The sequence below is a fragment of the Siniperca chuatsi genome, linkage group LG6 (assembly GCF_020085105.1).
Source record: "Siniperca chuatsi isolate FFG_IHB_CAS linkage group LG6, ASM2008510v1, whole genome shotgun sequence".
In the NCBI taxonomy this organism is placed as follows: Eukaryota; Metazoa; Chordata; class Actinopteri; order Centrarchiformes; family Sinipercidae; genus Siniperca; species Siniperca chuatsi.
In genome coordinates, this window is record NC_058047.1 from 24,299,135 (window position 1) to 24,310,695 (window position 11,561).

Below are 11,561 nucleotides of genomic sequence, written 5' to 3' on the forward strand. Positions count from 1 at the left end.
ACTTCACCATTATTCTGCAATCAGAACAAGACACCTGAGGGCAAAACAAATTTGGCTGTGATTTCAGCCCTGACTTAAACCTTACAACAAGCTAAAATATCCCTTTTAAATTTGTTAACATCCCCAGGTGAGCCCGAAATGACCTACACCCGAGAACAGCAAGTCCGTCCAAATGTAAAGTGACGTCTCAATATGTAACACACAGATACTAGCAGTAAGACATTCTTCTAATTCTTCATGTAGTGAAGTGTAGTGTAGTGTAAGAAATGAGTTTGAAATTGGACACTTCTCTGCTGGTAAAGTCCCATTGAACAAAGCACTTAACCACCAAGCAGTGTCCAACAGAGAAAGACTAAGTGTGAAATAGGGTGTTGCTGAAAAAGAATTACTCACTCAACTTTTCATGGCTGAGTAAATGTACTCCGGACCAACATCTGCTGCAGTAATTAGATTAAACCCATCCCATCTATCCTGACAGAAAAGAGGATCAGCAATAAGAACATAGCAGAGACTCTCAGTAGTTAGAGAAAAGGACTGCATGTTGAAAAACCCACCTGAAGGCTACATTTTGTGCAGAGCTACTAGCAGACATAATCATCTCTGACTGGAGCCTTAAGGCGGACTTCGCTCTTCTCCATCACCAGCAACCATCCTCTGCAAACAGGGGAGAACTGGATGGTACCAATATAGCCAAGGGGAGCCAAAGAAAGACATGGATTTGAAATTTCATGAAACCCATGTAAATGCATTTGCATTAAACGAATAGTTTTGGGATTTTGGGAAATACACCTATTCGCTTTCTTGACAAGAGTTAGATGAGAAGATTGATGACGCTACTGCCAGCAGCCAATTTGCTTAGCTTATCTTAAAATGATGTCGTTTTTACTTAATGGATATAACAAGTTAATTAGTTTTTGAGGTGCTAGGGGATGTGTTGTTTTTTTTTTTTAAAACCTTTGAACAGAATCAGGCTAGCTGTTTCCCCCTGTTTCCAGTCTTTGTGCTAAGCTTAGCTAACTGTCTGCTGGCTGTAACTTAAATTTATCGTACAGACATGAGAGTGGTATCAATCTTCTCATCTAACTCTCGGCAAGCAAGCAAATAAAGATATTTCCCAAAATGGCAAACTATTCCTTTAAAGGAAGAATAGTACATTCATGGGTTTCGTGATAATTCCTAGCAATGCTGGATGATTTAATTAAATTTTATGATCAATCATTTCTGGCTTTCTTTGGCTCCCCTTGGCTATTTTGGTTCTTCCACTCCTCCAGTGTTCAGAGGATGGTCTGTCTGTCAAATATGATGCTAGTGCCAGCAGCCAGTTAGCTTAGCTTGGCACAAATCCATGAAACAAACAGCTAGCCTGGCTCCATCCAAAGGTAACAAAACCCCCTACCAGCACCTCCAAATCTCACCAATTTACACATTATATCTTGCTTGTTTACGCCATACAAATAAGGCTGTATAACAATGACACATTTTAAGCTAATCAGCTGCTGGAGGTAGCTTCACATTTACCAAACAGACATGCGAGAGGTATCAATCTTCTCATCTGACTATCAGCAAGAAAGCGAACGAGCATATTTCCCAAAATGTCAAACTAGTCCTTCAATGCTGTGTATTCTGCCCTTTCGGAAAATATTATTAAAGCACTGGGAGATATAATGTATACTGTGTGCTTTCAACCAAATAATATCATGTTCACGCATCACATTTTTCCTCTCTTGTGGTGAAAGGTGAGAAGCTGCATGTGCTATGCATTTATTCAACCTATTTTTTGCCTTCTGTTAATGACTGATATTCTTCTTCTCAGTGACTGGAAACTGAATATTGGCCACTTGATGTGACAGAGCAGTAAAGTGTGATTTATGTTTCAAAGGTCTAATTGGCAGCATTTCCTCCGTCTCCAGGCTGCACTAGTCAGATTTTTGACATATCTGAAAACCTTGGGAGATATATACTTGGCCTTAAACAGCGCTGGCTGGTCTCAGATAATTTATCTTTGTCTTGCGCTACCACTGAATAAAGAGCAGACCTGCTTCTGTGGCTAACTGTGTTTCTCTTTGGAAATATCGATTTACGTAGTTCAGCAGAACAATGTCTTGATGGAAATTCTTTTGCAGAGAAAAAAAACAATAAAAGGGTTATAGATACAGCCAGTTCAGGAACAGCTCATATAACTTTACACCAAACTACATTTTTTCCAGCCATTTTATCATAAAATACAAATATATTATGCTGTAAAATGTTATGTACTCTAATATGATACAGCAATCATTTCCTCAGGACATTTCTGATAAAGTAAATTTGGAACAGACATTCCTCAGGATGAATTGTAATAGCTTTGGTGATCCCTTAACTTTTTATCTAGCGCATCAGGTTACCAGTACTTTGCTTTATGAGCAAATACCCATTATGAGCAATGCCCATCAGCCTCAGCTGTACTTTGTGTTTCGTGCTAATTAGCAAATGTTAGCATGCTAACAAAGTAACAAGGTAACATGGTAAACATTATACATGCTAAACATCAGCATGTTAGCATTGCCATTATGAGCATGTTAGCATGCTGACATTAGCATTTCACTCAAAGCACTGCTGTCCCTAAGTACAGTCTCACAGAGTTGTTAGCATGGCTGTAAACAAGTTAGTCTTGTGAAAATGCAAATATAAATCATGTTTAAGATGTGAATCAGTCAGTATGTTTCTATTATATTCATTTGATTGTTTTGCAATGATATTGAATGCTGTTACTGTACATTGCAAAGTGTTGTAATGTATAAAGTTTGTTAAAAAATTGCTAAATGTGTCTGTTCTCTCTCCTCCATAATGACTTTAAACATCTCTTTGTGATCGAAGGTTCTGTGATAAAGTTCCAGTGCTGTAAAATCCACTATTTGCATTTGAAATAACAGTACTCCACTAACATTAAAATTATTTAAAATTGCCATTGATTCTTCTTCACACTGTTTAACTTATATCATTTATTGTCGTACACACACTCACTCATAACAAATGACATGACAATTCCCACCTGAATAACCTGTAAATAGCACCAGTGGTTAATTCATTGTGAGTTGTAACTTTTGCAGTGCCCTAATCTGAATTATTCACAGTTCTGTCATTGCTATGTTATGCAAACATACAGCACATGTCTGTTTCATAAATCTTCATGCAATGTCTGGTGTAGGGAATTATCCCAACACGGCGAGAAAACAAGCAAAGCCTTTTAGCTGTTGAGGCAATATTGATTTGATTTGCTCTCTAAAAGGGGAAATTTATAGATGCACGGCGTCTTCTCCAGAGAGTGATATTAGTTTTCCCTCAGGAGGAAAGGATACTGTCTGAGCGAGGCGTGAAGAATTGGCTCCAGATTCAGCAGAAGCGTGGGCCCCTTCGTGAATGTATAACATGTTATTAAAGGAGAGAAAGTTGTTACAGGACTGTTTCTCTTGAAGGTAACCCAAAGCTATCCAGTTCTGTGGTCGCAGGAAGAAAATTTATTTCTCACAGTGCATCAAGCACCAAGACAGCTGACGACACTAAACCCTCGTCTCAGTTTTTCTGCCTTCCTCTCCCTTCTCCCTGGTTTTCTTCTTCACTCGCTCTGAGTTGTTACCTCAGCTACTCTCATTTTCACATACCCCACAGTTTCACTCTAGGAACAGTTTGTGTGTTCAAGCTGGAGGCTTTTTTCATGTTCAACTGCATGTTTATAACTGCAGCTGTATGCAAGTTATTGATTTAGCATCAATCCTGGGAGGTTGTATTTTATTTTGTTTTGGTAATATATTTGGTGATAAGCTGCCATTGCTGTGTTTGCACTACACTTCCCAGAGAGGACTGAGTGATGTCAGCAGTAATGTGAGGTCTCTCTATTTTACATTAATAAAGGTGTGTTAATTGCTTCACTAATACTAACTACCCAATGCTGCCTGCAGAAATGCAAAATGCATCCATTCCTGTATTCCAGTAATATTTTGAATGCAGGAGTTCTACTTGTAATGGAGTATTTTTACACTATGGTATTGCTACATCTGAATACTTCGTCCACTTCGTCAAGAATTCTTTAACTAAACTCTTTGGAGAACATTAGGAAGTACATCATTCCTGTGCCAAAGCCTATTTTGCATCCTTGATTATAACTTTTAATTCTATTCTATTCTATTCTTTTCTATTTTATTCTATTCTATTGTATAATGGTGTACTGGGAAATTATCTGTACAGACACATCACATATGTGTAAGCACATGTACATTGGCAATCTTGTTTGTCTCACTCACATTTGATAAACCTCCCGGTTTTTCCATACGTGGACAACTGATGCATCTGTGGAACAAGAAGTTTTTCCCAGCCACAATCAGCAGTGGACGCTGATAATAAAGTTCCACAGGTTCAATATGATCTGTGTTCGGGTTGACAGACTGAGGAGGTATAAGAGAGCTGGCCTGAGCTGAGAGAGAGAGAGTGTGTGTGTGTGTGTGTGTGTGTGTGTGTGTGTGTAAAGCATATCTGAAACCATGATGCAGACACTGGCCCTACTGCTCCTTCAGGTAGCATATGGTGAGTAGCATTAGCTTGACAAAACAAACTCCAACATTAAGATTAAGCACTAAATACATTTCAGTTGTAGAATCCAATATTATGTGTTTGTAGTTTTTGGATGTGGTACACCTGCTGTCAAGCCTGATACCAATCGGGTGGTGAATGGAGAGGATGCTCGCCCCCACAGCTGGCCTTGGCAGGTACTGTAACCAGTGTTTTGTATTGTCTTATGTAGAGTTCTATTCTAATTATTCACGTTTTTTTGCTCAGATCTCCCTGCAGGTGAAGCACGGCAGCCGTTTCCATCACACGTGTGGAGGGACTCTGATTGGACCTCGCTGGGTGCTGACTGCTGGACACTGCATCTGGTGACCAATAATAAGACAAGCTAGCTACTGTATGATACAAGGGATAACGAGTGGGAGCTACAGGGCAGAGGTCAAGGATTTATTGAAGCAAACACACAGAAACAATGAGATCCAGTGTAGAAGTATACTGTATGAGGGAAATAACACTGGAAAATGTCATCTGAAATGATAAAACTACAATGTCTTACAGGCCAGGAGATGTGTACCGTGTGGTCTTGGGAGAGCACGACATGAGCCAGCACGAGGGGACCGAACAGATCAGAGATATTCTGCGCATCATTGTCCACCCCAAGTGGGACATTGACTTTGTGGCTGATGGGTGAGTTTATTTAGACTTTGGAAAAAGCAAAGAAAGAATTTCTCCATTGCAAAAAAATAACCTTGTTTTTGTATCATCAGTGGCATCCTTAATAAGCATAAATAATACTGTTTGTTAATTTACACCTGTAAGCAAAGAACCTACAATATAAAGTCAATGCAAAAGCAAATAAAAAAGTTATGTAACCTATTTACCCATATAGTATATAATGTAAGAAATTCAACAAATTCATATTATGAACAAAGAGCATAAAAACAATGAATGATCTTAGCTGGCTTAAAAAGTAAGTTCACCTCCTCAATCAGTGAAAATCTAACTACAGTGGTTTTCTCACAGCAATGATCTTGCCCTGCTGAAACTGGATAAGAGCCCCATTATGAATGACAGCATTGGCGTGGCTTGTCTTCCAGAGGCTGGAGAGATCCCCACCCATGGGACACGGTGTTACATCTCTGGCTGGGGCAACCTTTACAGTAATGTCACTGTGTCCTCATCTGTCGTCCTGCCTTTGCACTGATCGCTGCAGATCTCTGGCTCAGACAGTTGCAAATGTTGCCTAGAACTCAATATTAGCATTAACTGTGAGAAATGGCTGACATTAACGATTGCACAATCTGCACTCTCTGCCATTAGTGGGAAGTAATGCCGTACTAAATAATGTGATTACTCAGTAACAAGTAGTGTAAGAGATTACAATTTGAAATTTTGTAATTACATTACAGTTACTAATCCCTCTAACACTTTGACATTTTGGGGTCGGCTTTTTCGCTGTCTTACCTGGAGTTTGATAGACAGACTGATCCGAGACCAGCCCCAGTTTGTGCCTCTCATGTATTAGCACACATTCAGGTCACAGAGGTAACCATCAGTTTCTCTAAGAGATAACTAACCGGTGATGTTTGAAAAACCCAGAAAGTCATTTAAAAACACTTTCAGAATCCTCTGTAACTCTTCTAACCATAGCCGGTGGGCTGCCATCTTTGTTTTGATCCGGAAACAGAGGCACAATTTGGGAAACAGATTAAAAATCTTTTTTTATCATTCAGCGGACAGGATATTTTTTCATCCAGATGGATAAAGAACTACCTTAAACTACCTTCTGGGTTTTTCAAACATAGCCAGTTAATTATGTTTCAGAGAAACTGTTGGTTACCTCTGTGACTCCAACATATGCTTATACATGTCATGAGCGGCACATACTGGGGCTAGTCCGGGACATGCTAGCTTGAGTGGTGGGGAGGTAATTCCAAAGTTATCTTATTAACATGACCTTACCTGGCTCGCTAACGTTAGCCAGCGGAACGCCTACATTCAGGAGTCAGTTTTGTTTGGAGTTGGAGGGTGTGTGAACCGCACAGCTGAGGTCGGGACTTCTGGAGACTAGAGATATGTGCACTTTGAGCAGTCACGAGCGAGGCTAACGTTAAGCTAGCTATTTATGGTCAGTAAATCCCTCCAAATTGTAGGGCTGGCTGCTTAAATCTCAATGTATTGTTTTCTATTTCCACATGTATTAAATACAAAAGATCAGTGGTGGAAACAAACAAAATACATTTACTCAAGTACTGTACTTAAGTAAAATTTTTACACTTCAACTCCACAACATGTCAGAGGGAAATATTGTACTTTTTTACTTCAGTACATTTATTTGATAAAATGAGTTACTGGTTACTTTGTAGATTCAGATTAATACAAAATGTTATCAACTGATAAAATATGACATATTATTATAGATTAAGCTACACAGCAGTATATAATGTAAATCAAATTAGCCTCACCTTTACCAGCAGCAACATTAAAGTGATATGTACAGTAATCTATCAATAATTATAACCCAGTAATAATGCATTCTGCATAATGAGTAACTCGCTTTTACTTACTTTAAGTATATTTTGATGCTCATCAAGTACTTTTACTTGCGTAAAATATGGAATTCATGACTTTTACTTGCAACAGAGCATTTGTACACTGTGGTATTGCTACTTTTACTTAAGTAACTTTGTGAGTACTTCTTCCACCACTGCAAAGATGCAGCATGTGGGTGTGGAGTTGTTTAAAGGCACATCTGACGGAGCTGCGCTGAGTAATAAAAGTAATGTAACAAGTAATGTAACAAATTACTTTTGCTGCTGAGTAATTAATAAAGCAATGTAGTTACTTTGTAAATGAGTAATATGTTGTGGTTACTTGTCCAACACTGCTCTCTGCCTTGTATAGGCTACATGATGTATTTATGTGTTGCTGAGCAGCTCTGTCCTCTCTGTGTCTCAGCCCATGGCCCTATGCCTGATAAGCTGCAGCAGGCCTTGCTGCCTGTGGTGGAGCACAGTGTGTGTAGTCGCAGCGACTGGTGGGGCATCAGCGTCAAGAGCACCATGATCTGTGCAGGAGGAGACGTCGTATCCGGATGCAATGTGTGTGAGGCAACAAAAAAAAAAGCTACTTGTACCTGTCAGATCTGAACTAGCTGCCGTGAACTTTTTACCGTGTTCCTGTTTCTCTCTCAGGGAGACTCTGGCGGTCCTCTGAACTGTTTGGGTCAGGATGGTAGGTGGTACGTCCAGGGTGTAACCAGCTTTGTTTCCTCTCGTGTCTGCAATGAAGTGAAGAAGCCCACCGTCTTCACCCGCACCTCTGCCTTCACCGAGTGGCTCAGTGACGTAAGTTAAACAACAGACTTGCTCTATTTGATCTCACGGAAATGTACCACACTCTAATGTCACTGATAAATAAAACATGTCATGTATCAATGAATCATGTTTTCTCTTCAGGTCATGTTGCATTACTGAGGATCTACTGGACACCAATTGATCAACACCAAAATATAATGAGGTCCCAATATTTTCTCCGTTCAGTTCACAGAAGAATATGTCTGTCATCACTGAAAAACATTAGAAAATAAAAATATACATTATATTTAAATAGTTTTCATACAGTACAACACATCAGTATGCCTCTGGTTGTAAATTGTTGGACCTGCATTTTATTCATTGTCACCTCAATGTTTAATGCCTGATTTGCGTCACATGTATGTTAAAACAAACAACTACAATGGCTTATTACAAAGCACCGCAGCGGCGAGAATCAAACAAAATCTGCATTTTTCGTGTCAAGTGTAGAAGTGTAGAAAGATTCCCCCTCTCTGTAAAAATGCAGTGCCACTTCATATTTTACCCACCCCCACCCGTTGTGTGATAAGAAGAATGAGGAATGGCTGCCCATCACCGTGTGTGGAGGACTTATGAATCAGGATTTCCTATCAATCATCACCAAGGTCGGCCAAGTGTCGACGCTGGCGGACACACTGTCTGATACACCCAGGTGGGAGCTGAGCTGGAGAGCAGCATTTCACATCAGATAAACAGCAGCAATAGGTTACCTTGATGCACGACCTCAGCAGGCTGCTGCATCAGATAACAGGAGCGTTTTGAAACACTTTTGACAAATATACATCCAGTTTGTGACAGACTTTGCTATTTTCAGCTTGATAGAATATGATAATACACAAGGTACATACAGTAACAAGCTTACAACTTTGTTTGACTCTATCATGTTTGAAAGGGTCTACATTTAGAGTGAGCAATGCAACAAAAGCATGGAAATATCAAAATGTACTCATCAGATCTTTTACTTGAGTAAAAGTAGCAAAACCACAGTGTAGAAACAAAGTGAAAGTGCAATAGTACTAACATCAAACTATAATTTAAGTACCAAAGTAAAAGTACTCATTATGCAGACTGGCCTATTTCAGAAAATATTTATTATATTATCGGATTATAATTATTGATGCATTAATGTGTTCATCACTTTAATGTTGCAAGTGATAAAGTTGGGGCTAATTTTAATTATATTATATACTCTTGGGTAGCTTGTGAATTTCCCCTCGGGATCAATTAAGTGCTATAATAATATTTCCTAATTTATTTGTTGATTGTATTTTGTATTATCAATGTGATTCGGCAAAGTAACTACTAATATTGAATAAATGTAGTGGAGTAAAAGTATAAAGTAGAAGAAAATGGAAATACTCAAGTAAAGTACAAGAAAACTGTACTTAGTATAGTACATAAGTTAATGAACTTGGTTACTTTCCACCACTGGCTTTATATTTGTTTGTTTTTCTGTCATATTTCTATCCCCAAACTGTTTTCAGCCATTCAGCCAAAGTCATTAATCCTTGATTTATCACTTTAACTACATTTGACATCTGTACGAGACAGAATTCACAAATGTGATTCTATCAGACGTTGATATTGTTTGATGGATTAAGGGACATCAAGAGAGAAAACACTGCACTGACAAGGAGAAGGACTCAGCGGTCACAGCCAGAAGGATTTTTAAATGAGGGCTGTTAAAATTAAAATAGATGTTAAAGTAAAAACAAACATTTAATGGCTTCACTCTCCACTTCATCAACAATGTAGCAGCTCCAAGACATCAGTGTTTAAATGAAGAAGTCTTTGAGAGCTTCTTACATTCTTGTATTATTCAAATACTGTGTTAACTGTGTGAAAACAAACAATATGGCTACAGTGATGAGTGAAGTTCTGCTTCAAGCCATGACATGAACACACACCCTGTGACATTTATCTATCCCCATGTGCTGGTACACGTGGGAACCTGCTCGCTGCTGACAGCATCACAGCAGCTCCACCCAGTGGACAGAAAAGAAGGTAGAAAGAGCAAACTGCAATGGTGGCCGCTGGTCCCTACTACGGACATAAGGCATATAAACTCTGATGTTATACGTATGACATATAACTTTAAAAAGCTGCTCCTCTTTAATTAGCTTTAAACAGGGGTGTGATTCCCACTGGGGATTTTCAAAATCTTATTTTTTCAGTTTATTTTATTCACAAAACTCTTTTTGAATACTGTCCTCCAACTGTCCAGCCACCACAGTCCAGATGACAGAAGAGGAGTTGTTAAAAAAAATATTGATGCTCATCTGAATTGCCTTCAATTATTACAGCGCGCTCACAGCAGTCAGCTTAACAAGCAGCAAGCAGTGGTGCAGTGAGGGCTTCGGGGACTGTTTACCCCGGGATTTGCCTCTCAGGCTACACCCAGTGTGTCAATTGCTCTTGCTATAGAGGTCATTTGGGGCCGTGTGGAGCCTAAAGGGAAGACCTGTAGACACAATTCTGGGCTAAAAAAGTACTGCGTCGCTGCAAAACCAAATGTAAGGTGGTAAAGCGCAGGACTGTTTGTAGTAAAGAATCGAATACAACATAATCTAATAAATGGTCTAATATCAGTCTCTATCAAGAAAACCAAACATGATTTTTAAGTAGGATTAGTGAATTAACACTACAGCAGAGGTTCACATAGTATTTCTTTCTTTCTTTTTCCATTAAGGAAGCACAATAACCAATTCCATCAAAAAAATAAAACAATATTTTTTACCCAAAAAACATAAAATACTGTAGGCTAACAAACTTGTCTGTATATTATCAGAATACTGCTGCTGTAGTAAAAAGTTGCTGAACTGTTTAAATTGTTGATCATTATTTCCTCACTGGTTCAGGTCATGGGACCTCGAATGATACTCAGTGTACAATAAACTGTATGTAACTTATGGCACATCACAGAGTGAGAGGGCATTGCTCCAGGTGCAATTTTTTCTGTCCTCCATCAACTATGGTGGAGTATTTTTTCTGTACAATATGTAATTTATACATTAATTTTAAAATAATGCACTACAGTATCTGTAATTACATTTTGGCCGTGTGGAGACAGCTGGGTTGCACTCAACACAACAGAAACATTATATTTCAGAAGACACCAACACATATTGGCAGTATGCAGAACACAGAATGTTATATTGTGCAAATATTAACCACACTTTTGTGTAAGATGTTTTGTTTTAACATTATTCCAACATAAACAAAAGGGGCTTTCCGTGCTGCTTAAAGTCAATGTGGATGATGTGATGTGACAGTTTGAAATATATTTTCTTCTAACAGGCAAATCAAAATATGGTGTTAGTTTTTGTTCTTTAGACGAGAAGGACCACACCTGTAGAAGGACACAGACTTTCCATGTCATCCGAAGTCAGTGTCACTTTGGTTGTGAGCTTGATGCTGTCGCCACACAGTCTCACAACCCTCGGAGACTCAACCAGTTTGGACGAGTTCTAGCAATTGAGGTTTATGGTTTTATGGATTACAGCACAGCCTACTCGCAGCGAAGTACGGCAGATAGGTGGCATCAACTCAGTGGCCTTCCAGGCAATAATTGTCTCTGATATCATAATAACTCTCATAAGGAAAACAAAAACTTTTAAGGTAATTAAAAGAGGCAGAGGAGAATACAGTATACTGCTTTGTACA

General features: G+C 38.9%; 1 protein-coding gene across 1 annotated transcript; it reads left to right on the plus strand.

The window, feature by feature from the left end:
- Positions 1-4,338: 4,338 nt before the first annotated feature.
- LOC122877299 (chymotrypsin-like elastase family member 3B) lies at positions 4,339-8,145 on the plus strand. The gene is made up of 8 exons (XM_044198660.1): positions 4,339-4,560; positions 4,654-4,742; positions 4,813-4,910; positions 5,101-5,229; positions 5,566-5,702; positions 7,501-7,643; positions 7,737-7,889; positions 8,001-8,145. Exons 1-8 carry the CDS (start codon positions 4,518-4,520, stop codon positions 8,016-8,018), a joined length of 810 nt encoding a protein of 269 aa, XP_044054595.1. The 5' UTR covers positions 4,339-4,517; the 3' UTR covers positions 8,019-8,145.
- Positions 8,146-11,561: the final 3,416 nt, after the last annotated feature.

Coding starts and splice junctions, on each gene's coding strand:
- LOC122877299 (XM_044198660.1), top strand. CDS start 4,518: ATGATGCAGACACTGGCCCTACTGCTCCTTCAGGTAGCATATG. Junction 4,743..4,812: donor CCCACAGCTGGCCTTGGCAG/GTACTGTAACCA, acceptor TTTTTTGCTCAG/ATCTCCCTGCAGGTGAAGCA. Junction 7,644..7,736: donor ACGTCGTATCCGGATGCAAT/GTGTGTGAGGCA, acceptor TTTCTCTCTCAG/GGAGACTCTGGCGGTCCTCT.